Source organism: Mustela nivalis (genome assembly GCF_964662115.1).
Source record: "Mustela nivalis genome assembly, chromosome: 2".
Lineage (NCBI taxonomy): Eukaryota > Metazoa > Chordata > Mammalia > Carnivora > Mustelidae > Mustela > Mustela nivalis.
Genome location: NC_139021.1, coordinates 130,964,373 through 130,991,365, shown reverse-complemented (window position 1 = coordinate 130,991,365; position 26,993 = coordinate 130,964,373). Strand labels below are relative to the sequence as shown.

Below are 26,993 nucleotides of genomic sequence, written 5' to 3'. Positions count from 1 at the left end.
TGAGTCCTGTATCGGGCTCCCTGCTCAGTGGGAGGCCTGCTTCTCCCTTCCCCACTCCCAGTGCTTGTGTTCCCTCTCTGTCTCTTTGTCTGTCAAATAAATAAATAAAGTCATTAAAAAAATTTTCTTTCACAAAAGTCTCAATTTTAGGAAAAAAGCCACCAAAAGCATACTAGGAAATACTAATATCTTTATTCTGGCATAAAGCAGTATTTTATACATTAACTCAATTTTACAGAAAAAGCATTTTATGTACAATTGTAAAGAAACTGTTGCACAGATAGCTCCAATGTAAAAATGGATCGGATTTTAAAAGTTCATTGAGTTTGATACATTGGAAAATATTTTCTTTGTAGAAAATAGTAAAAACCGCACTTCCCAGGCTAGCCTAACAAGCCCATTAAAATCAAGTAATAGTGGGATTATAGATTTATAAGTATGGTGTGGATTCCAGGATCCAGGAGAAAGTTAAGCTTCACTTAATGAAACATCCATGTATTCTTTGTATGAAATGAAATTCTCATGAATCTTCCCCTTCCTCTCGATTTCTGCCTGAATATTTTTCTGTAGGCTAATCCATAATCTACATCAAGGTTTTAACTGCTCCTTCCTAAAAGACAGGTACCATACCTTATCTCCTTGATAAGGTATCCATTCCTATCCAAACTGAAATATTTTGGTTGTTATTAAAATATTCTCAGTACTTGAGCAAAACTGGAATCTAATAAATTATCATCTACAAAGCATGGGAGTGGTCAGTCATCAACTTCTCCTGAATCCTTGTGGCTTGATAGGAAGCCATGAGGAGTGGGAGGAAAAAGTGGTAAAATGGACAAGTTGATCAAGAAAATAAAGCCAAGAGAATTTCTGAAAACAGAGAAACATCCCAGGACCGAGGGACAAAACTGAAGTCCCGAGTAAGGACACGCCACCTCAAGCATCAGAGAGCTGAGCTGGCTATTGAATGCGTTACTGCAAAGGTCACATAGAGTTAGAGTTAGGTTTAAAAAAACCCGATCCAGGGAGAGAAACCAGGGCTTAAAAAGATTTCAATTGTTCAAATGTAATCAAATGAAAACAGGACCAGCCATGTATTTTAACTTCTCCTATCAGCTTATTCCCTGAGATTCTCAGTACAGAATTTCTAGGAATTAAGGCAAGAAAACAATGCCATTCTTGAGCTCCTGCACTGTGCAGAAGTTTGGAGGAAGTAGTATTTGAGAACTCGGAGTTACATGGCAAGTGGCTGTATTAAATTCTTCAGTTCCCTCAAAGCAACAACTTAAAATAACCATATAGAGATTGTCCTAAAAGGAAGTCTCCAAGCGGCTCAAACCTTTCAATGGAATAGCAGTCTTACAGAAACAGGTCCTATACAGTGGTTATAGGAACTAGGCCTCTGAGAAACCACACTGGGTCATTCTACCTAGAACCCTGTTTACCCATTAGAAGTTAATCTCTAGAAACGTTAATAACCTGCTATTTTTAACAGGAAAAGAATGCTTTATCATGTGTCTTCACTTGCTCCTCTCTTTGCTCTCAGAGATGTAGGTTTCCATCTCACAGGTGAAAAACATTTTCGGTGGTTTCCTGACTCTTGTCAGCGATACAAATCTCTGCCCCCCACTCCCTTAATTCCTTCTCGGTAAATAATGTTAAGCTTCCAATAGGAAGTGGAGTACCTTGTCATCTAGTGCCTATATTATTCAGCCTCTTTACTTACAAAGAAAGTTCTGGAGCCTTCTTAGTACAGTTGGAATTCCTTAAAGACACTTGCTTTTTATTAAAATATTTTATATATATATATATATATATATATATATATATATATATATATATGTAAATAGATAAAAGCTGTGAAGAATTCACCAAAGCATGAATCACACCTTACATTAAGTTAAAAATGTATCAAAACATACATAAGGATGGCTAACCTATATGTCTCCCATCAAATGTATCACCATCCTCCAAACTTAGAGCATGTGCTGCCATAAAATGCATTACTTACCAGCGAAGTTTGAAACCTTGCCTCTAAACATGGCTCAGGACTAATTTTCTGAAGACAGGCTACAGGAACACTGAGTCACTGGCAGGCAGAGGGCTGAGGAATGCCAATTACAGAGCCAAGGCTAGACTGCGAACAGCCCCTTTCCAGAGACTGCAGCCTTCCCCACAGGTATCCAGGGAAGGACACCATTTAAGTATAGGGAAGGTCAACTTAAAAATATGGGCCAACACATGCTTGATTTTTATCTTATAATCTAGAGACAATGTATCAGAATAAAAATGTAATGAATTCATACACGTTTTCAAAAAAGAAACCTGATACAGAAGTTGCAATCATTATAAGTGATTATCATCAGATGAAATAATTTCCACAAAGCTTGTCTCTCTGGGAGAGATGGGGACAAGGCAAGTGGTCAGGAAGGAAACCCATGTGCTTTTCACCCTGTAGGAAAATGAATGTTCAGTTCCATGTTGCTGCATAAATCCTCTACTTCAAATTACTGTCCGAATGCTTTACTGAAACTCCGCTTCTGGCCCTTGTTTTGGGATCTGTTACTTTTGTTGCCACCTCCTGATCGCTGTCCTCTGAAGCCTCGATTTCCTTCCCGCTGTCCCCTGAAGTTTCTGTTTCCTTCTCGCTGTCCTCTAAAGCGACTGCCTTCCCGCTGTCCCCGGAACCCTCGACTGCCTTCTCGCTGCCCTCGGAAGCTTCGATATCCTTCCCGTGGTCCTTCCAGCTCTGGCTGTTCTGTGGCCACTGAGAGCTGCCAGCGCCGTGAATCATGCCATTTTTCCTGCAGAGAGACGGTTGTCTTTTTACCTGCTTTTACTGAATTCAGTTATTAAAAAAAAAAAAAAAGAAAAAAGAAAAAAAAAAACCAGAAAACCCTTTTTTTTTTTTGCTTTTTCTCTAAAGAAAAACCTGACTGATAACCTAAGTATTTAAAAGGTCACTGGTTAGAAAAAATACCACCTTCATGGCCTGAAAGCCAGTCCTGGCAGTGTAAAAGAGTTTCCCTATGAGAGGTACCTTCATCACTGTATCATTTATTCAATTCAATTACTCCCGGGTATCCACAGCTATCAATAAGAGAGTAAAACATGCAAATAAACTACATATAAACCCATTTCTCACAGCAGTACTGAATGAAGATCTAGGAATTTAAAAAATGTCTATGTAAACCCCATACAACACAGGGAAAAAAAGCTAGATGTTGTGCACCAGAAAGGAAAGAAGGAAAATAGGCAGGCTGAATAAGAAAACTATCAGAGTACAAAGGCTAGGAGAAAAAATACTAAAATTCATGAATTTTAATTGTCTTTTAGAAAAGGGACTAGAGCTATTGTTTCTCTTTCCATTATTCTGTATTTTCAGCAATGAACACATTTTCTAAAAAAGATCTTCCTTCCCTCCCTCTCTCCCTCTTTTTCTTTCTCTCCCTCTTTTTCTTTTGAGAAAGAACATGACCAAGGGGAGGGGGGAAGGGAAAGAATCCCAAGCAGACTCTGAGCTCAGAGCCTTACACAGGCTCAAGCCCAGGACCCCAAGATCATGACCCAAGCCCAAGTCAAGAGAACCACCCAGGCACCCCAGTAATGAACATTTTACAATTTAAATATTCAAAATCCAAGAGATAAGAATACCTGTATTTCTGTTACTGCTGCAGTAGGGACATCAAAGCAAACACCCTAAAAATCAAACAAATGCAAGTTAACCCAGCCTTTCACCAGAACTGGATATGTACATTAAGTGATATTCCAAAAAACCAGGTATTAACATTAAAAATCAGAAACAAAGACTCGCAGTATTAATTTTTGATAAACTTTAGAATAAGACCAATAAATTATACCTCCCAAAGGCACAACAGCAAAAACCCAAGGATATCTGGGACTCAAATATCCTCAAAAAAGGACTCAAAATGACTCAGAACTGACCAGAAATCATTCTTGGCTATCACACTTTGCTAATTCCTCAAGCAGCTATTAGCTACGTTTTAGAGCTGAGGAAACAGAGGTTTGGAAAGGCTGACTTATCAAAGGTCCCCAGCTCATAAGCAGAGCGGGTTTTAAAAATCTGGTCAGTATGGCTCCAAAACCAATGGTCTACATTAAAATACTCTGCCTTCCATAAGAAAGTATCTTTAGGATGACCTACTAAAAGTAGAAAAATAAATGATTTTTTTTAAGAGAAAGGGAGGGAGGGGGGAATGGGTGAAGGAGAGAGAGAATCTTAAGCAGGCTCTACACCCAGCTCTGAGCCCAGTGTGGGGCTTGATCTCATGACCCTGAGATCATGATCAAAGCTGAAACCAAGAGCTGGATACTTAACCGACTAAGCTACCCAGGAGCCCCCAAATAATTATCTTCTATTGTTACTTTTCTAGTTTTTCACAATTCATCCTGCTATAAAAATTTTTTTTATTTTTTTTATTTTTTAAAGATTATTTATTTATTTATTTGAGAGACGGAGATCAGTAGGCAGAGAAGCAGGTAGAGAGAGAGGAGGAAGCAGGCTCCCCGCTGAGCAGAGAGCCCAATGCGGGGCTTGATCCCAGGACCCTGAAATCATGACCTGAGCTGAAGGCAGAGACTTTAACCCACTGAGCCACCCAGGCACCCCTAAAAAAGTTTTTTAAAAAAATTAGGGGCATCTGGGTGGCTCAGTCAGTCAGGTGTCTGCCTTTGGCTCAGCCCATGATCCTGCGGTCCCGAGATCAAGTCCCACATCTGGCTCCCTGCTCAGTGGGGAGTCTCCTTCTCCCTCTTCCTCTCCCCCAACTCATGCTCTCTCTCAAAAAATAAAAAATTTTATTTGAGAGAGAGACCATAAGCAGGGTGAAGGGCAGAGGGAGAAGTGACCCCCTACTGAGTAGGGAGCCTGACGTGGGTCTCAATCCTGGGACTCCAGGATCATGACCTGTGGCCAAATGCAGACTCTTAACTGACTTGAGCCACCCAGGTGCCACTTCTTCCCCCTCCCCCGCCAAAAAAATCTTAAAAAGAAAAGAAAAAAAAAAGTTAAAACACTTTATAGGACAGTAGCAGTACCATCCCCTCCAATTAAGGAGATCCTATTTCTTGGTTTTCACAAATGTAACTGAACTACCCTGCATGTCACAGGCACTCCTCCCAGCTGGTTGCCTTTAGTTAAAATATTTTGTGAGGAACACCTCATTTCTATCCAATTATAACCCCAGGTAACATGAGATACTGATAGATTTTGCAATTAGTGGGATTCTTCATTCATCTATTTTTTTAAGTTTATTTATTTATTATATCTACACCCAAAGTGGGGCTTGAACTAACGACCCTAAGATCAAGAATCGCATGCTTTACCAACTGAGCCAGCCAGGCACCCCTTCATATAGTTACTAAGTATTTAACACCAGGCACTCACTGGAGTACCACGATAACTAGAATATTGTTTTTGCCCATGAGTACATCAGAGTGTTCTTGAGGCTCTCAGTCAGAAAGCAAGCAAAGCAAGGTAAGATTTAGCTCAATAAAGGCATGCCCTACGGATTCAGGTTTAGGTTTTAGAGCTCCAGTTTTAATTTCTGATACTGTAAACATTAACAGATATAACCCACAAAAACAAAAGCTTTTTGGCATCCCCAACATTTATTAAGCACATAAAGGGGTCAGGATACCAAAATGTTTGGGAACTGCTGTGCTTATGCATACCACTAACTGAGAGCAGGACTCGAAAGAAAGAACATCAGGTTCGGAAAGCAAGATTTTAAATTTCAGCTTTGAATTAAAGATTCTGCATTGCATTCGATTTTGAATAACTTTCAGTTGCCCAATAACCCCTGCTGGGTAGAAATCATCACGGAAGCAGCTGGATATTCATGTCCGGCACGCCGTGCAGAGGTCAGGGTAGAGATACAGAAGGGGTAGCTGTCAGTGACTTAGTGGCAACTGAAGGTCATGGATGACATGCCCAGAGAAGACTATCTAGACAGCAGAAAGATGCAGCACCCTCACAGAACAGGGAGAAGCCTCCATTCAGTGCTTTATCAACCACATTAAGCTACTGAACCGAAGCAAAGTCACAACAGAGAACCCAACGTTCCTTACCTGCTTTCCTTTGAGAAAAACCATTCCTTTCACTTTGGAATCAATATCCTCACTCAGCTGCTCTTTAAGCTCTTTCCAAGCATAACTAATGTTTGGCATTTCAATTGAGCATCGTAAGATCATGGTCACAAAGCCCTTACAGAAGAAAGGAGAACAAAAATCAGTCTCAAAAAACAAACCTAACTGATAAAAAAAATTACCCTCATGTTTCTAAAATATTTCCAGATAAGTTATTCCTAAAAGCCTATACCTCCCCTCCACCGACACATACACACAAATTAGTACCAGTAAAACTGGGGAAATCACAATAAAATGGATGCATTGTGTCAATGTTAGTACCAACCCAGCTGTGATATTATAGCTTTGCAAGATGTTACTATGAGGGGGAAACTAGGCAAAGTGTAAAAGAGATCTCCTCTCTCTGTTATCTCTTAAAACTACACGTAAACTTAAAATTATCTCAAAAATTTCATTTAAGGAAAAAATCATTTATCTTTCTAAGTTTCTAGGGAGATTGACTAAATGTATCATATGCATTTATGTGTTTATACGGTTTTCTTTCAGGATTAAAAACACTGACATGTAATCCACATACCATAACATTCACCATTTTGAAGTATACAGTTCAGGGATTTTTAGTATATTCACAAGGTTTCAACCATTATCACTATCTAGAATTCCAAAATATTTCATTACCCCAAAAAGAAACCACATGCCCATCCACACTCAATGTCATTCCCTTTAACTGAGACACTGAAAACTACGAATCTACTTTCTATCTTTATGGGATTTGTTTACATACATCTATCTTCATACAAAAGCTAAAACTGAAATGTCTAACTGAACCCATTCAAACCCTGCTCACACTTAAAATACCAAGGGTCAGAGTTTGACAGGAAGTCTTACTGCGTCTGAGTTGATCAGAGAGCGCTGGTCTACCGATGTGGCTCCTGAAATATGGGCCAGAGCTGCTGCCAAGGCTTCCACAGCTCCCTTCTCCTCTATCAGTTTCTCTGCTGATTGCTTGAAGTGACTGATGGCAGTGGGAGGCACAGAATCCAAAAGCCTATGGTGTGATTGAGTGTATTTGTTAAGAGAAAGGACAGAAGTGGACAGATTGCATTTTCAAGGCAACAGCATTTCAAGATAAACCAGTAACTTTCAAATCTTTCAGCTCTCTAACACGTCATTTTGATGCGAGGTACAGACAGAATCATCACATTTCTGTACAAATAAATCCACTCCTTTGATTATGTCTAATCTGACTTTACTATCAAAAAACAAAGTTTCATCCCAAGAAAATAAGAGAATAGGATGTTCACCAGTGTTAATTGTAATACAGAGCATAAAATGTGCATCGATACGGACTGATTAAATAAACCATGGAACAGATACAACAGAAGTAAGTCCATGCTGCCACTAAGAGTGTTTTTAAATAAATGTTGAACATTTCTTACAATAAGCACGTATTCCTTTTAGAATCAGAAAACACTACAGCTATTTTCATTCTGAAATAAAAGGAAAAAAGACTTCCAAATCACATTAAAAATGATATGAACTTTTTATGAGAATACACATTTGTTAGAGAGTCACTATTATCTTGGTGATAATAAATGTCACATCTTCAAAGGAGGTCATCCAGGACAAGGATAAACAAGGCCACATGAGGCAGCCTCTTTTGGAAGGGCTGCCCCTCTACACGACATCTCTTGGCATTTGTCTCTTTTCTCCTTCCTGGCCACCTAACCCCAAATTTCCTTATCTAGTGTACAAGGAACCCTCTCTACAGAATTATTTAAATAGGCCATGTGAGGGACGCCTGGGTGGCTCAGTTATTAAGCATCTGCCTTCAGCTTGGGTCAAGATCCCAGAGTCCTGGGATCAAGTCCCACATTGGGCTTCCTGCTCAGTGGGGAGTCTGCTTCTACCTCTCCCACTCCCCCTGCTTGTGTTCCCTCTGTGGCTGTGTCTCCTCTCTCTGTCAAAATAAATAAATAAAATATTTTTAACTAAATAAATAAATAGGCCATGTGAAAATAAACTTGAAAATTACTGAGTTATATTATTCTCCTTTGGAGACCTTTCTTGAGCTATTAATTAATATGCCAATGTCTAGCATTTCCTTTAATCATAAACTCCCCCATTTCTATACCCAATGCAGAGCCCAATGCAGGGCCTGAACTCATGACCCTGAGATCAACACCCAAGCAGAGATTAAGAGAGGATATGGAGAAAGGGGAACCCTCTTACACTGTTGGTGGGATCTAAGTTGGTGCAGCCACCTTGAAAAACAGTGTGGAGATCCCTTAAGAAATTAAAAACAGAGCTACCCGATGACCCTGCAACTGCACCACTGGGCATTTACCCCAAAGATACAGATGTAGTGAAAAGAAGGGCCATCTGTATCCCAGTGTTCATAGCAGCAATGGCCACAAGTCGCCAAACTGTGGAAAGAGCCAAGGTGCCCTTCAACAGACAAATGGATAAAGAAGATACAGTCTGCATATACAATGGAATAGTACGCCTCCATCAGAAAGGATGAACACCCATCTTTTGCATCAACATGGACAGGACTGGAGGAAATTATGCTGAGTGAAATAAGTCAAGCAGAGAAAGTCAATTATCATACGGTTTCACTTACTTGTGGAGCATAAGGAGTAACTCGGAGGACATTAAGAGAAGGAAAGGAAAAGTGAAGGGGAATCAAAGGGGAAGATGAACCATGAGAGACTGCACGACTCTGAGAAAAAAACAGGGTTTTGGAAGGAATGTGGGGGATGGGTGAGCCTGGTGGTGGGTATTAAGGAGGGCATGAATTGCATGGAACACTGGGTGTGGTGCATAAACAATGAATCGTGGAAAACTGAAAAAATAAAATAAAAATTAAAAGAAGAGTGTGCTGCTTAACGGACCGAGCCACCCAGGTGCCCCTCCCCCTATTTTTTAAGATAAGCATTACACATATTTATAATAGTTATGGAAAATAGTTGAAAAGTGATGCTCAGACTCAGTGGTTCTTAAGCAGGGAATGTAGGTCACCAGTTGGAAACACTGGAATATAGTCAGCACCTTCTGGTTTTCATAATACCAAGCCCACACACCCCCTCCAGAATATACTATACAGCCAGAGATGCTAAACAACTATCCTTCAACTCGTAGCACAATCTCACCAAATAGTTCTCTTGCCCCCAATGCCAATGACAAACACTGCTAGTTAATCTAATCTTCACCAACCAGCGATACCTAAAAAAAATAATCGACTCGTTCCTACCATGGGGGACTAGAACAATGACGACGTGGAATATAATCTCTGGCCCTAAACTCTCCCTCCACATGGGAAGCACCCACGCCGTATCTAATGTACACTTCCTTAAAATGCCCAGACAAACCCAACTATCAGTAGTGGTTTCCTCTGGTGGACAGGACTGGGTAGGGATGAGTACAAGTTAGGATTTTTATTTTATAGAATTTTACTTCAGCACAGTGTGAGTATTTGTATAACAAGTAGATTGTAAATAATTTTGAGAAATAAATAAAATAAAATCCAAAAGACTGAATCTCATTACTGCACAAAGTCAGGCAATAAATAGAGTAAGTCCGACCATAGACCACGGCAGTAGTGGGAAACGTACCTGATGGCATCTTTGCTGGAAGCTTTTATTATCTCTGTTGCAGAAGGAACCCCTATTCGCTTAAATTTAATTCCCTACAAGAAAATGAGCCATAGTTTAATACACAATCTGGCCATCAACTGTTTCCATTGAGATTAAATCCCCCAATTTTTTAATATTACCAAACATACTTATTACACATTTAAAAGATAAACTTTAAAAAAACAAAAAGATAAACTTTTTTATCTTAGAACAGTTTTAGATTTATAGAAGAGTTGCAAAGGTATTACTCCACTGAGTTCCTGTACACTACGCACAGAGTCTCCCTATTATTACTACTACAGTACATTTGTCATAGCTAAGAAACCAACACGGCCACCTCGCTATTAACTGAATTCCAGAGTTCATTCATATATCACTAGCTTTCCTATTAATGTCCTTTTTCTGTTCCAGTGACACCACAACATCAGGTATCATGTGTGCTCAGTCTCCACTGATCTGTGGTAGTTTCGGCCTTTTCTTATTTTTCATGCCCTGTGACAGTTTTAAGGAGTGCTGATCTTAAGGACTGCTGGTCAGGTATTTTGAAAAATGTTGTCCCTCACTGTGAGGCTGTCTCTGGTTTTTTGCATGCTTAGACTGAGATTATGGGTTTGAGGGAAAAACACCAGAGGCAAATGCGATCTCATCACATCATTCTTAAGGCATATGCTTATCCCTGATGTTAATTTAACCACAATCACCCTGGCCGGGGAATGCTTGCCTGCCTTCTGCAAAGTTAAGTGACAGCCTCCTGCTCCTTTAGCAAGTCACCAAGTACAGTCAGCTCAAGGGGAAGAGGAGAGCTTAATCTGTCAGAAAAACCAGTCTCCTCTCTCCCATTTTAAATTTATCCTTTTGGGTTTTTTTGTTTTTGTTTTAAAGATTTATTTATTTATTTGATAGGAGGGCAAAGGGGTAAAGGGAGAGGGAGGGAGAATCCTGAAGCAGACTCACCACTGAGCCCAACACCAGACTTACTCCCAGGACCCAGAGATCGTGACCTGAGCCGAAATCCTGAGTCCAGGACTTAACAGAATGAGCCACTCAAGTGTCCCTATCCTTTTGGTTTTTAAGCAATTCCTATAACCCCTTAATCTGCATTTAAACTACCTGGGGTGTGTGCATGTTATCATTGTCTGAAAACTGCCTTCAAACATAAAAATAGCCCATGTAATTGTAAATATGAGAAAACAAAACCACTGTTTTCTAATGCAAACCTGTTTCAAAATGTGCTTTATATTGTAGGACAGTGTATAAAAAACAACATGCATGCGCTTGGGTGGCTCAGCTGGTTAAGTGACTGCCTTTGGCTCAGGTCCTGATCCTGGGGTCCTGGGATCGAGTCCTGCATGGGAGTCTGCCTCTCCCTCTGCCTGCCCCTCCTACCCTAGTGCAATTTCTCACTCTCTCTCAAATAAATAAATAAAATCTTTAAAAAGAAAAAAAACAACAACAACAATTGCACCTATAAGTTTTCAGTTATGACACATGCTAGAAATACATACAATTTAAAGTTAATGTAAACTGAATTAAAACAATTAAAGATTGACTTTAGAATTCAATTCGACATTTGCTGAAAGAAGGCTAAGAAAATAGTTTTACCGCTTTTTGCTCCACTTGTGCTAACTGATATTCTTCCTTGTGCTGATAAAAGCAGATGCAAATCCCTGTCCTTCCAGCTCTTCCTGTCCTCCCAGAACGATGAATGTAGGACTCCACGTCCTATTGAAGTAAAATACATGAGTGATACTGAACAAAAAAAGACAAAGACCTGAGTGGTCTATGAAGAGGCAAGTATGGTGGTTCCCCAGCATTGCTAAAGTAAAAATTGTCACAATTTTTAAAATCTCTGTAGCAGTGGTCCCTAACCTATGGGCAAATCTTCAAAAGGCATCTACATAGTACTGTGCTACAGAATCACACATGTCATTTCAATCTTCAATTTTCTAGTAACCCGCTAGAAGTTTCAATCAATAACTTAATGTATCTCCAAGTTGTATCACCTCAGCATGCTATCTAGAGGAAACAGCTTATCACTAAGATATTTTACATTTTTTTAAGTCCTCAAAATCCAGTGTACATAATAGAAAGTTTAAAACATAAAAAAAGCCCAACGTGTACTTTCTACCTCAAGCACACGTCAATTCCGACAATTCCCAGAGCCTGACCGCTAACGTGGCTGTGGCCATCGTACCGGACAGCACAGCTGGAGAGGCTCCTTTAAACAGCATGTGTGTCACAAACCCATTGCACTGCCTTTGTAAGAATTGGAGCCTCCAGAGTAATTAGGTTACTTTTCTTTATCATTGTAAACAACCTTTTAATCTTGAGGAATCTGCCAATTTATGGGGATCCTCATGTTGGAAGTGACAGGAACAGAACAGGCTCCTTCAGACCAACATTTATCAACACGAAGCACTGTCCTCACCACGTAACTCAAGCTTCAGGGCCTTCCCTCAGAGTTCCCATCACCCACAAAGCCAACCAGTTCTAACCACAGAGACTATTAACTACAGGCCTTTCTTTCCTTTCGCTATCCTCTAGCTCATGAGTTTATCCTATCCCCACCCTGCCTAAGCCCTACCCATCTTCAAAGTCCACTCAAACACTCACTACGTGAGCCTACCAAAACTCCCTCCAACCAGCAACCATCTTTCCAACCTGTAGCCACTGGCCATGCTTCCACTCAACAGTCAGTTCTGAGGGAAGGACCTCAGAAGAGACTGGTTCTGAAAATCACTGTAGCATCCCAGCACTCAAGAGACAGCTATCACTCACCACATGAAAGTAAGTGATACAGCCTCCTCTTTGTTTTAGTACCCCAAAACACAGTAAAATTGTAGTACAGAACACTTACCTTTGGTGGAGAACTCTGTACAACCAGATCAACCTCAGGGATGTCTAACCCGCGAGCGGCAACGTTGGTTGCAACCAGAACTCCAAAATCACCATTTCTAAAGCCTTTCAAAGTGATTTCTCTCTGCTTCTGAGGAATATCTCCATGTAATGACTGGGCATCCTGCCAAAGAAAGAAACTGGCCTAAGAACACCAGAAGCAACAATACAGGACCTATTAGCATCACACATCAGGCCTGTAAAGATATTTGATATTTGTATTTTGGTGATACTTCCACTGAAAATATAGCAAAGGGAAAAACATGTCCCTGACATGGACAAACCTCAAATTTTTTTCCCACTCCATGGTCATTAAATCAATGTGCAGCCATACTTACTAGATGAAGGACCCCAGACAAGAGTGATCAAACCTACTTTGCCCATGTAGCCTTGGGTGTGAGCCACCCTTTCCTCACCTGTGAGGAGACCGACTGATCAGGTGAGCTCTAACATGTAAACAGGGCCTATCAGTTGAAAGAGGCTTCCTCCCTAAAGGAAAGGGAGGGGAAGAACCAACCTGCTTTATGGCCACATTCTGTGACAACTCCTGGGCTTCTTTCTTGGTTTCACAGAAGATGATAGTGCGCCCCTGAAAACCACTATATACTCGGATCACGTCCCCAATAACTGCTGCCCTTTGAGTCCAGTGGCACTTAATAGCCAGATGCTTATGAGAGAGGGAAAAAAGATGTTATTTAGTGACGCCTACCTGGACCCTGAAATCACCCGCTCAATGCTACTGGGGCTAGAAGCAATTGTTTAAGCCTAACTAGAGCAGACCACTGCCACCACCATGCAGGGACAACACACACAAGCACACACAAACCACTGAAGCAGAGAGCCGTCTCTCTCTCTTTCTCTCTCTCTAAAGTCAGTCTTTTTAAAAGGGGGGGTGGGACTCAAAGCTTTAAGAGTCTCTCTCTTGGTTTTGGCTCAGTTCATGATCTCAGGGTTGTGAGATCGAACTCCACACTGGGCTCAGCCCACAGCATGAAGTCTCTCTCCTTCTCTTTCCCCCACTCTGCCCCCAAACTCACTCACTCTAACAAATAAATCTTAGAGAAAAGAAAAAGCAGAGAGTTTTTTCCCTTTCTCTGGTTTCTCTATTTCCTTTCTTTTCCCTCCCTCCTTCCCTTCCTTACTTCCTTCGTTTCTCTTTCTCTTTTAAGTAGGCTCCATGCCTAACACAGAGCCCAGCACAGGGCCTGAACCCATGACCCTAAGATCAAAGAGTTGGGTACTCAATGGACTGAGACACCAAGGAGCTCCTGGTTCCTCCATTTTCTGAACTAACTAGGAAAATGAAGAAAAAGAAACATCATTCCCTTGATTCCTACAGGAAACCAAGTAACTGGCAAGAGAAAAATTTCTGAATGTTTTTTCCTTTTCTCCACTTAAAAATGTGATTAGTCTGTTAGCCTGTAGGTCTGTCTTTTACTTGGATGAAAGGAATTCTATGCTATGGATCCTTTAACACAAAGTATTAGATTTCTCTGCTGCCCTCAGAGTGTTTAAGTTCTAGGTGTAATTTCTTTTTATTTACATAATTCAGACAGATACAGATTCCAAAAGATTCTTAAGGCAGACTATCAGATTATGAAATTTAGAAAACACACATACCACATACAACTCAAACAGAAACAGATCTTTACTTGGCTCTTCACGTGGATTTAGTATTTATCTGGAAACCAGTGTATATTTGCCAGTCCTAATACCATCACATAGGGAAAACATGACATACAGTTTATTACTAACTCTAGCAACTGAATGAATCACTCACCTCCACAGTTATTGCCGTTTTCTGGGTCTTTTTACCAATCAGGTCCACCTGTTCGTATGTAGATTTCATGTATTTCTTAGCAACATTATATACCCAATGAGGGCAAGTGGCAGAAAAAAGCAATGTTTGGGGATTGTCTTCTGAATCTTTGGAGGGAAAAAGTCAGTATGAATAACCCGAATCAGCCTACCCATATTCCACCTCACCCAGTTCTTCCAGAGTCCATCAACACGCTAGAGCGACCATGGGAGGCCACACCAAGCACTGAGGACATAAAAATGAAAGACACAGAGAGTCCTAATGGGCAAAGAAATACTGCCCAAGTCATTGATGTGAAGGAGACTTGAAACACCAAAGGTACTTTAGAGTAATTTTGCTTCCTGACCATTGGCCTTCATGCACAATGAGGGAAATCTGTCTATTATGAGATATAACTGGAAAACACCTGTTCATCAAACCCAGTAACCATCCAGTTTAGATCACTAAGCAAACATCCTACAATAAACACCAGAATAGATTCTATACTCATCTATACTCTCTAGCAGCTCCTCAGTCTTTAGAGTTTCGGCCTATTCATTCTTTAAGGTCAGGTACTAAAAAGCTCCTCTACACCCCCCCCTTTTTTTTAGTTTGCTCTTTGAATAATACTGCATTTTCATATATTTACAATGGTGGTTTAAGTAGATAAGAATCCTTTGGAGAGCAAATTAACCATGTACATTGAGAAGCACGAACTATTTATACCTTTAAACTCAGTAATTCCATTACTGGACACCTATCCTAAAGAACAAATTCCAAATACTGAGATGTGAAGGATGCTACATGCATAAAAACACCTGTAAGCAGAATTATCTGTATCCTCTCAAAATTAAAATATATACATGGAATTAAATCATGGCACAACCTCTTCATGAGAGTGTTAATGCCAAATTTTTATATGCACAGTAAGATTAAAATTAACATACACACATATGTACGATAGTACAAAGTCAGGAATAAAGAAACCAAAAGCAAAGCACACCAACTAGCAGATATGAAATTTTTCTTCTCTTACTTTCCCAAATTGTCCCCATTATAGATATGTCATAAATCATGATTTTTTAAAACTTTAAGTTTTCCTAAATAAAATAAGTCACTCCCCAACTTAAGGTTTCATTTAACATTTAGAAGCCTGCTTAATCACCGTTCTTCCTCTAAGCCCTTCCAGCAGCTCCCTGAATTTGGAGCTTACCTTTCTTGTATGCCACACTTAAAATCTCTTCCACTTGATCAGCAAACCCCATATCCAGCATCTGGTCAACTTCATCCAGGACAACATGCTTAAGTTTGGTGAGATCCAGCTTGCCATTCTGTAGGTGGTCTTTGATTCGACCTGGGGTCCCAACCAGGATATCAATCCCATTCCGCATGCGTTCAACTATAAAGAACATCAATGATAAAACATGCTGGGTTTTTAAGTCCTTTTATTAGTCCGGGGTACCAGTTAAATACATTTTTATTCTAAAATACTTATTAACCAAAAACACAAGGTAATATGCTAAGTATCAAAGATAAAGATACTCAAGGAGAAACTCAAGATAATCTAGGGGGAAGAGGTAAGAAGTGACAGTCCAGTGAATTGTGTGACATAATAGAAAAAGACGGGGTGCAGGATGGAAGCACCAGGAAAGAAATTACTTCCCTGGTGGTGGAAAGTGCCAAGGTTTCACAAACAAAGGGAGAACGAGGATCTTAAAGAACTTTATATAAGGTAAGCAGGTATGGAGAGAATGAGACCAGGCAGAAGGGCAAGTATTTCCAGAAGGTCTAGAGATGTTCAGGAAAATGGAGTCCAGTATCATTATATCATTATATATATGTGTGTGTGTATGTGTGTGTGTATTTATATTAATTATATATTAATATATTATAACATTACATATCATTATTATATATATCATTATATATATCATTATACTGTCATTATAGGTGAGAGGATAATGACGCAGCTTTTTGTTGAATTGTCCTTACAGTCCAGGGGGTACACTGGGTACTCTATATACATTAGCTAATTCAACCTCTCAACACCATTACCGGATGAGTTTAGTAACCTTGTTTTTTCACATGAGCAAGTGCAGAAAAATCAAGCACCTTGAACTTAAAATTACACTGTGAGCAGAGGCTAGATTCAAACATAGACTTTCCTGATGCCAAAGCCCAGTTCACTTAACCAAAGCTGAGAAGAAAAACCATGAGCTTTACGTGGCAACTGCAACATTTTTAATACCTTAAGTGCTTTCCTGAAATTATTTATCTGCTCTACATAATGAAGTTTCAAGGTCTTGAATTGGTTAAGTAATGGAGTCCTACAATAGAAGCCTGCATTGCAACATTTGGCCCCTGGGCCCAGAAGAAAGAAGGCCCACCTGCAGCAAGAAAGAAACAAAGACCCCCAGAAGAGGCAGATTCACCGTCCTTGACAGATAAAAAGAGTAACTCTGAATCGTGACTTTCTAGTGCCAAGGGCCCAAATGGACTCTATCCTCTTAGGTTCAGTAACAGATCTTTATGGCCTTTAGATAAACATAGGTAAGTAATACAAAAATCCAAGTATCTATATGTGGGATTTGACACATCATCGTGTATGACCGTGTTCTGGACCATCTTTAAACAATGACAAAGAAAAATGACTAAGCCACGGAAAGCCAGATGTCGAGGTCTGAGAAATCCAACCGAGGTTGGTATTTTTCCTTCCCTCACTTTTGGATTTACTTACTCTGACCTCCATAGGGAGTTCCACCATAAAAACAAGCCACTGCCAGCTTTCTTGTGATGTCACTGAAGTCTCTGCTTACTTGATTTGCCAACTCCCTCGTGGGTGCAAGAACCAGCACCTGGAAAGGAAAACCTAATTATTGAATTCAAAGTACTATGCAGTAGTTCTTCACAAATCTGGAACTGACCAGAAGGCTCAACTCATCCTACCAAGTATTTTAAAAAATCTATTATATGCTTTGCAATGTACTTTGTGTGGGGAAGGATCATAAATGTAATACAGTCCCTGACAAATCCACTCAGAAGAAAAGTCTGTGATCCTACCAACCTCAAGGGACATAGGGCCCCAGCATGCCATGCTCCAGAAGGGTTGCACAGAGCAGGCCCAAGGGACTGGGGAATTTTCTGGAGCTGCTACTACTTAAATAGCATTCCAGGAAAGAAAACACTTGAGCAAGGAGTAACACTGCTGATAACAACCTTAACTATTCTTTGAGCTTTTACCATCTCAGGCTCTATTAAATGCTTACTATGCATTATTCTCACTTAATTCTCACAAGTTACTGACCCACCTACAATTGTATTGTACAACTGTACCTACAATAAACACACAAAAGATTTTGAACCAAAAAGCTAAGAAGCAAAACCTAGACTTAAAATCAGACAGTTGGGCTCCAAAACCAACAGACTGAACCCTTACACTATAGTAAACTGAAAGTAGAACAAAGACGAGTTAAGGCAGGAGCAAAATGGTGAGGAGCTTTGAATCCCAGAGCAGTCTGAGTTTGACCCAACAGGACACACAATATGAAACTACTACAGATCTTTAAGTATGGTAGCAGCATGAAACAAGTATGATTTCAGAATATTCACAGATTCATCAGATAATTCATCCAACAGGTATTTACTGAATACCCACTATGTGCCAAGCTGTAATAATTCATTTGTTTAGAGAAATAAGCAATGAATGAATGAAGGGTGGCAGGCCAGTAAACAAGTGAGGCGGGACCTGAAAGTCAAGTGCACGAACCCATAACCAAGAGGAACACATAGGCATTTCAGTGAGGTTAAGGTTTGCCAAATGCCAGGTTCTCCAGAAATGAACCCAACAAGTACCATCCTGACAAGGAAGTTTGGCCTCTTCACCTCTTTGAGTATGCCTCCTTCTACTCATGCCTCTCTACTAAAACTGCTTTCACCATCTAGGTAAAAATGGTCAAAGACACCTGAGCAAACCCGTAAGCCCCAGGGACATCTAATAGTTTAAAGGGAACACAATGAGGATTAATAATACAGGTGATCACAACCATGGGGCAGATTATAGTATTTAAATATATAGGGTTTGTGGCCAACAATCTTAAAAGAACAATACTGCTTTAACTTCAAATAAAAATCTGTAACAGATAAAAATAAAGACTTTAAGGAGAACCCAATAAAAAACTATAATATATGATGAAAGCAATGCCTAAAAGGTTTTTCTCCTGTGCAGATATGGAGCCTGGGGTCTATGTTAAAAATAGTTACCTGAGGGGCACGGCCTCTTTTCCGGTCTTGCAGTTCTCCCTGAAGCTTCTCAACCAAAGGGATGGCAAAAGAGAATGTCTTCCCAGTTCCTGTCCGTGCCTGTGCAATTAAGTCTTTTCCACTATAGACATGGTGAAATGTCTTTGCTTGTATAGGAAACAGGAAGGTCACCCCACGGGCTGTGAACAAATTAACCATGTTATCTGACACTGCAGTTCTTAAAATCCCGGCCATGCTTCTGATCCTGCAGAATTAAGGAATTCTACCTTCTGCTCAATATCTACAAAGTCAGGGGCATCTCGGTGGCTCAGTCATGAAGTGTCTGCCTTCGGCCTGGGTCATGATGCCAGGGTCCTGGGATCGAGCCCCCCATCGGGCTCTCTGCTCAACGGGAAGCCTGCTTCTCCTTCTCCCTCTCACCCTGCTTGTGTTCCCTCTCTTGCTGTGTCTGTCTCTGTCAAAAAAATAAAATCTTTAAAGAAAAAAAATCAGGGATGCCTGTGTGGCTCAGTGGTTAAGCCGCTGCCTTCGGCTTGGGTCATGATCCCAGGGTCCTGGGATAGAGCCCCACATCGGGCTCTCTGCTCGGCGGGGAGCCTGCTTCCTCCTCTCTCTCTCTGCCTGCCTCTCTGCCTCTCTTGTGATCTCTGTCAAATAAGTAAATAAAATCTTAAAAAAAAAATCAATAAAATAAAATAAAAATCTACAAAGTCAGGTTCCAACGCATTCTGGTAGTGAAGAATCTGCTGGACTAAAGAGTATCAACAAACTTTAAAGCACCAAATTAGAGTAAATATTATTTTAAGAGTTTAGTTCACTTGTCATGAATCTCATCCGTAGGTCAAGAGAAACCCCCAGATCAGGTACTCTGCAGTCCAGACTATGCCACACCTGATTCAGGAAATACCTACTTAAGCGTCTGTGACTGACTAGCTCAGTCACGGGCACACTGCCAGGCTGAGTGCTGGGCAAGGCTGGTATCATGAAGAGATGTCTCACCAAGTGGGAGAGGATAAAAAGAAAATATGAACATGGCAGGAACCATATACTTGCACCAGTACAATCAGTCCTCACATCTCTGCAGTCAAATGCTCTACCCCTGAGCTATACCCCCTGTCCTCACATCTCTGAATACACAAACTGGTTTGAATAAAATTGAATCACCTATTTAAGAGGCGGTAAGGAGGGGAGCCTGGTGGCTTAGTTGGTTAAGCATCTGTCTTTGGCTCAGGTGATGATCCCAGAGTCCTGAAACTGAGTCTGCATCAGAGCCCCACATTATCGGGTTCCCTGCTCAGTGGGGAATCCGTTTCTCCCTCTCCCTCTATTCCTCCCCCTCCACTAGTGCTCTCCCAAATAAATAAAATCTCAAAACAAAAAGGGGGGGCAGCAAAGCCATCATTAGTACAGTCCTACACTGTATATACAGATCTACTGCATTGTACGATTGCATATATTGTCCTTTATCTCAACAAAAACAGTGGGGTACAATTATACAATATTCCCAAAAATATTACCTTTGAGAAGTTTAATAGTCTGTTCAGATATGGGAAAATTAGAGAAAGCTCCTTCTTTTTGTTCCACAGGTACTTCCTATCAAGGAAAGGGCCACAGAAAGAAATCAGTAACTTCACACCTACAGGTAATCACTGAGAAGCCTTCTGAGAAAGAAACAAAAGAACCAATTCTAAAACATCTGCTGCAAGTCAACCAAAATGCACAGAAACTCTGGTAGGTAAATCAAGATCCGAAAAGGAAATATAATCTGTAAAACCCTAAGGAAAAAAAATCTGTAGCAAATACATACTGTACATATACTACATGTGGCTAGTGAAGGCAGATTCAGTCTCAACCAAGAACTATTCTGTTGCCAACCCACAGCAACAATACAGAGTATCCCCCAACCCCTTATCCACAGGGGATTTGTTCTAAGACCCCTGAAAATGTCAGAGGAGTATGGAACCTTTATATATACTATGTTCTTTCCTATACATACCCATGATAAATGTATAAATTAGGCACAATAAGAGACTAACAACAATAGTAATAGAACAATTATGTATGTGGGGTCCTGGGGTGGAGCCCTGTGTTGGGCTCCCTGCTCCGCCAGGAGCATGTTTTTCCCCTTTCTCCCTCTCCCTCAGCAGCTCACCTGCTGGTGCTCACCCGGGCTCTCTCTCTTTTTCTCCCCCTCTATCTCTCTCAAATAAATAACTAAAAAATATTTTTAAAATCTCTGTATTTTTACATCCTTTAAAAAATATTTTTAAGGGGCACCTGGGTGGCTCAGTGGGTTAAAGCCTCTGCTTTCGGCTCAGGTCATGATCCCAGGGTCCTGGGATCGAGCCCTGCATCGGGCTTTCTGCTCAGTAGGGAGCCTGCTTCCTCCTTTCTCTCTGCCTGCCTCTCTGCATACTTGTGATCTCTGTCTGTCAAATGAATAAATAAAATCTTAAAAAAAAAATATATATATATACATATTTTTAAAATCTCTGTATTTTTACATCCTTTTTGACCCATAGATTATTTACAAATAAACAGCTTGCTTTACAAATGTTTCAGAGATTTTAGTCGTTTTTCTATTATGTCTAGTCTGATTACTATTTTCAGGAACAGATTGATTTCAGTTATTTTAAGCTTGGTCAGGGGCTCCTGGCTGGGTCAGTTGATAGAGCATGTGACTTTTGATCTCAGGGTCATGAATCTGAGCCCCACACTGGGGGCAGAGTTTTTTTCAAAATAGGGTAAATTTGCTTAGTTTTTTTTTTTTTTTTTTTAAAGATTTTATTTATTTATTTGACAGAGAGAAATTACAAGTACACTGAGAGGCAGGCAGAGAGAGAGAGAGAAGGAAGCAGGCTCCCTGCTGAGCAGAGAGCCCGATGTGGGACTCGATCCCAGGACCCTGAGATCATGACCTGAGCCGAAGGCAGCGGCTTAACCCACTGAGCCACCCAGGTGCCCAAATTTGCTTAGTTTTTAACAGGACAGCAAATATAAGCAACAAATAAGGATGAATTGGGACATCTTTTCCTTTGGCCATTCTTTAATAGAAAGATAGCCGATAACAAATTCTCATATGCTTCTTCATATGTCCTCGTATACATACCCATGATAAGTTTATAAATTAGGCACAGTAAGAGACTAGAAACATAATAATAGAACAATTATAACAATATACCATAATAAAAATTATGTGACTGTGGTCCCTCTTTCTCTCAAAGTATCTTCCTGTGCAACATTCACCCTTCTTGGGATGATGAGAGCTGATAAAATGCCTAAGTGATGAGATGAAGTGGGGTGGATGACACAGGCATCACCATGCCATGGCAGGCACTATTAACCTTTTCTGACAGTGTGTCAGGAAGAGAACCATCTGCTCCTGAACACAGTGACAGGAAGTAATGGAAATCCTGGAGAGCGGGCGCCTGGGTAGCTCAGTTGGTTGAGCATCTGTCCTTGATCTCAGCTCAGGTCATGATCTCAGGATGGATCGCAGGAGATGGAGCCCTGCCTCCGCTCTGTGCTCAGCACAGAGTTGGCTTGAGATTCTCTCTCTCCCTCTGCAACCCCCCAACCCCGCTCATGCTTTTTCTGTATCTCTCTCTCTCTAACAAATAAAATCTTCAAAAAGAAAAAAAAGGGAAAGGGAAAGGGAAGAAGAGAAAAGAAAAAAGAAAAGAAACTGAAACCCAGGAAAGCAAGACGTCAGATCAGGGGGGACTACCGTACTGCTGCACAGGTCATTAACTCTTTTCCACAGCCACATCTTTCACATCCATCCACAGAAAATAAGGAACAAACATTTATGACAAAGTGGTCACTGTGGCATAATTTGAAAGTAAAAAATCTAAATGCCCAATAGCGGAATTAAGTGATTTCTAAACATTTATATGATGGATTATGAAAGCGTAAAAATATTTAATATTTATAAATGGGTTAAAGTGGTTGAGATTCTCTCTCCCTCTCCTTCTGCTCCTCCCCACCGCTGCTAGCACACACTCGCTCTCTCTCCCTCAAAAATAAAAATAAGTAAAACCTTAAAAAACAAAAACCAAAAGGAGTGGAGATCAAGAGTTGCATGCCCCACTGACTAAGACAGCCAGGCACTCCTCACCCACTTTTTTTTTTTTTTTTAAGATATTATTTATTTATTTGACAGAGATCACAAGTAGGCAGAGATGCAGGCAGAGAGAGAGGGCGGAAGCAGGCTCCCTGCTGAGCAGAGAGCCGGAAGCCCATCCCAGGACCCTGGGATCATGACCTGAGCAGAAGGCAGAGGCTTTATTTAACCCACTGAGCCACCCAGGCGCCCCTCCCTCTCCCACTTTTAAATAAAACCAGTAGCAATTACCTACTTACTTATCTGAAACAATAATGAAAGATACATTCTACACACTAAAATACAACCTACCTGCTCTACTTCACTGTTACTTTCTTCCCCTGGGGTTTCACTGGAGTTGGAGACGGGTCCAGAATGAGGGAATCCATTCTTCAGTTTGGGGCTTTTCTCTCTAATTTCTCCATTCATTTCCTTTTCTTTCTTCATCTTCTTGGGCTTAGGAGCAACTATTTCTTCTTCAGAAGGTTCTTCATTTTTTACTGCCTTTTTGATTTTAGGAGAAACACCTTTCTTTTCGGTAGTCTCCTTTGGTTTTTTCACACTTTTGGTTTTAGGAGAAATCATGTTATCCTGAGATGGCTCCTCTTTCTTTTTTGCCTTTTTGGATTTAGGAGAACTCAAGTCAACCTCATTAGACTCGGCTTTCTTTTTAACTTTTTTAGCTTTGGGGGAAATAATTTCTTCCTTTACTTCTGTTGCCTCTTCAGTCTTATTAGATTTTGGCTTCTCTTTTTTACCTTTCTAAAAAAATTAATAAAGAAAATAAAATTACTGAGCAAAGCATGTATACATTTGTAGGATACATCAATTCTGTATTATTTCAAGATCACATAATTATGAAGAACACAATTTGGGGGCATTTTTCAACATCTGTACTTTCACCTTGAAATTAAGTCAAAACACTGCTTTTTAGTACCATTTCTTAGCTATCTGGAAATAAGTACCATGTATATCAATGATTTTATCAGCTTAGAAAAGAATGCCTCTTGTTAGCTATTCAATTCATGTTGGTTAAATAAGTTGCCAAGCTTTCATAGGGGATTTGGGGTGGCTCATGGGATCCTCAAGGCTCTAAACTACATATCTATGACTACAGAAAGTGATCAAGTACATTTTACTTCTAATAGAGTATTAAGGCCATATACATCCACAGATGGACAACACATTTCTTTCTCTGCTAGAATTCCTGTACAGGTAAACAGGGATCCATTAATACCTGTCTTGGTTATCTGACAAGTGCAAATGAATTTACAGAGACACTTTATGAACCAAAAATCTATAAAACTCCACAATACATGTGTAAAAGAGATGTATCTAATTTAAGTGGGGGGGGGGGGGAGGGCTTCACAGCAGCAATGGCCAGTCACCAAACTATGGAAAGAACCAAGATGCCCTTTAATGCACAAATGGATAAAGAAGATATGGTCCATAAATACAATGGAGTATTATGCCTCCATCAGAAAGGATGAACACCTAACTTTTGTTATCAACATGGACGGAAATGGAAGAGATTATGTGAGTGAAATAAGTCAAGCAGAGTCAATTATCATATGGTTTCAGTTACTTGTGGAGCATAAGGAATAATACGGAGGACCTTGGGAGATGGAGAGAAGTGAGTTGGGGGAAATTGGAGGCGGGGAGACAAACCATGAGAGACTATGGACTGAGAAACAAACTGAGGGTTTTGGAGGGGAGGTGGGTAAGCCTGGTGGAAGGTATTATGGAGGGCACATATTGCATGGAGCACTGGGTGTGGTGCATAAACAATGAATTTTGGAACACTGAAAAAAATTTTTTTTAAATATATCAAAAAGGACATAATTTCATAGTGATCCGAAGGGGCACATGCACCCCAATGTTTATAGCAGCAATGTCCATAATAGCCAAACTTTGGAAAGAGCCTAGATGCCCATCAATGGACAAATGGATATAAAGAAGATGTGAGATAGACAGACAGACAGACAGACAGACACACACACACACACACACACACACACACACACACAGAATGGAATACTATGCAGCCATCAAAAATGAAACCTTGCTATTTGCAATGATGTGGATGGAACTAGAGGCTATTATGCTAAGCAAAATCAGAGAAAGACAATTATCATATGCTCTCATTGATATGAGAAATTTGAGAAAGACAGAGAATTATAGGGGAAGGGAGGGAAAAATGAAACAAGATGAAACCAGAGAAGGAGACAACCATAAAAGACTCTTAATCTCAGGAAACAAACTGAGGGTTGCTGGAGGGGAGAGGGGTGAGAGGGAAGGGGTGGCTGGGTGCTGGACACTGGGGAGGGTATGTGCTATGGTAAGCACTGTGGATTGTGTAAGACTGAGGAACCACAGGCTTGTACCCCTGAAACAAACGATACATTATATGTCAATAAAAAAGAACATTTCAAAAAAAAAAAAAAAAAAAAAGAGGGGGGAAGGGTAAGCATTATTACAAGGAAATGGAATGGGTGAAACCTCCAAACTAAACCAAACCCAGGACGATAGCTCCTACCTGAAATGTCTTTTTCCGACTTTTCATAATTAACTTAACATAATTAACTTATTGAAAGTTAATTACTTAATACTACGGAAACTAAGTAGACAGGTGCTGTAGCCTCTGTTCAAATCTTGATGAAAGGCCAATCCCAGAAGTATGATGATTATTACATTTAGCTAAAATCTGCCCCCTAAAATTTCAGGCCCCACTTCTGCTCTCAAAACATTAATGAGGGTACTCTTTCCCACATCATCATCTTTCAATCATTTGAAAAATAATCTGGTCTCCCCACAAGACTTCAGTTTTTTCACCCCTAACCCAGGGGTCTCTTCTGGAATGTAATGGAGTTTGGCCAGGTGCCTCTTCACTTGAGCATTCCACAACTGAGTATCCTCACTGAAGAGGAGCAGGTAAACCAGGACCTCTCCACCTGTGGGGACAAGTCTGTGCTTCCCCGCTTCCTACAACGCCAAAATATTGCTGTTGTAAAAGCTCTCCATCAAAAAGACCCATGCAGGGACGCCTGGGTGGCTCAGTTGGTTAAGCAGCTGCCTTCGGTTCAGGTCATGATCCCAGCGTCTTGGGATCGAGTCCCACATCGGGCTCCTTGCTTGGGCAGGTAGCCTGCTTCTCCCTCTGCCTCTGCCTGCCACTCTGCCTGTGCTCACTCTCGCTCCTCTCTCTGACATATAAATAAAATCTTTAAAAAAAAAAAAAAAAGACCCATGCACAGCCAAGGAAAGGGAATTCTAAGTTATGCACCATAGGAGTTCAGGGACAATCTTTGCTCTCACTGACAGACCTTATCTCAGAACAGAATTGGTCACAAGTTGAATCACTAAGGAAGTAACAGTAAAGATGTAGACAGCGATCAAGGTAACTTAAGACCACTACACACCGCCGACCTCTATCAAAAATACGGTGTACACTCGGCATAGCAACACATCTTTATATTTCCACGGAAAACCTGGTCCGTAGACATTAAGGCGACTACTTCATGTTCTAAAGGCTGCTGGCCGGAAAACACTGTACTTCCCCTACTACTCAAGCGTCACTGCAGACGCCGCTCACGTGTGCAGGTGGAACTGAAGTGCGGCTATGTCTAGTCCAAAGCTTCAGTCCCTACCTTGACCCGCAATTCCCTCCGCACACGCTCACGCCCGGAATCAGGTGAGGGCCTCCTGAGCCAGCAACGTGGGGACCGAGGCTGCACAGAGCCTGCACATCTGAGTGCCCGACTTTTGGGCATTCAGACTCCCGGACCACGTGCGAGCGGCGCTCAGCGGAGCGCCAGACCGCCGGGGCCGCTCGCTCGGCCCCCGCCCGCGGAGGGCACGGCCCCCTGGCACTCCGGCGGTCGACGCCACGCTGGGCTCTGGACGCGCCAGGTCCGCGTGCGCGCCACGGGCTCCCAGGCCGGCACCCCACCCCGCTTCCGTACCCCGCTCCTCTCAGCGTCCCGGGTCCCGCGGCCCTCGGTGGCACCCTCTCACCTGCTTTCGCGGTACCTCCACTTTTTCCATGGCCGTGTCTGAGTCCAAGTCCGCGTCACTGAGGAGTTTGCCCGGCATCGCTCAGCGAAAGCAATTGAGGCTGATCGGTCAGGTCCACCGCGTGGAGAGGAAGAGACGGTACCACCCGTTTGGAGCGCCCACCTGCGTCACTTCCGGTAGCAAA

At 41.2% G+C, this 26,993-nt stretch overlaps 1 protein-coding gene across 1 annotated transcript; it reads right to left on the bottom strand.

Annotated features, from left to right (window-relative positions):
* Window positions 1-170: 170 nt before the first annotated feature.
* DDX21 (DExD-box helicase 21) lies at window positions 171-26,993 on the bottom strand. Its single transcript, XM_082714786.1, has 15 exons — window positions 26,810-26,993; window positions 23,108-23,557; window positions 20,211-20,286; window positions 18,694-18,872; window positions 17,171-17,288; window positions 15,647-15,832; window positions 14,416-14,561; window positions 13,153-13,302; window positions 12,598-12,759; window positions 11,343-11,462; window positions 9,720-9,793; window positions 6,994-7,153; window positions 6,088-6,222; window positions 3,652-3,696; window positions 171-2,801 (listed from the first exon to the last, which is right to left on the bottom strand). Exons 1-15 carry the CDS (start codon window positions 26,885-26,887, stop codon window positions 2,505-2,507), a joined length of 2,376 nt encoding a protein of 791 aa, XP_082570912.1. The 5' UTR covers window positions 26,888-26,993; the 3' UTR covers window positions 171-2,504.

Bases quoted from the DNA above. Each gene is read 5' to 3' on its own strand.
- DDX21 (XM_082714786.1), bottom strand. From the start codon at position 26,887: ATGCCGGGCAAACTCCTCAGTGACGCGGACTTGGACTCAGACACGGCC. The intron at 9,794-11,342 runs GTAAAACTATTT...ATTTTCTTGTAG, and splicing joins CACAAGTGGAGCAAAAAGCG to GGAATTAAATTTAAGCGAAT. The intron at 7,154-9,719 runs GTACGTTTCCCA...ATCACACCATAG, and splicing joins TCCAGCAAAGATGCCATCAG to GCTTTTGGATTCTGTGCCTC.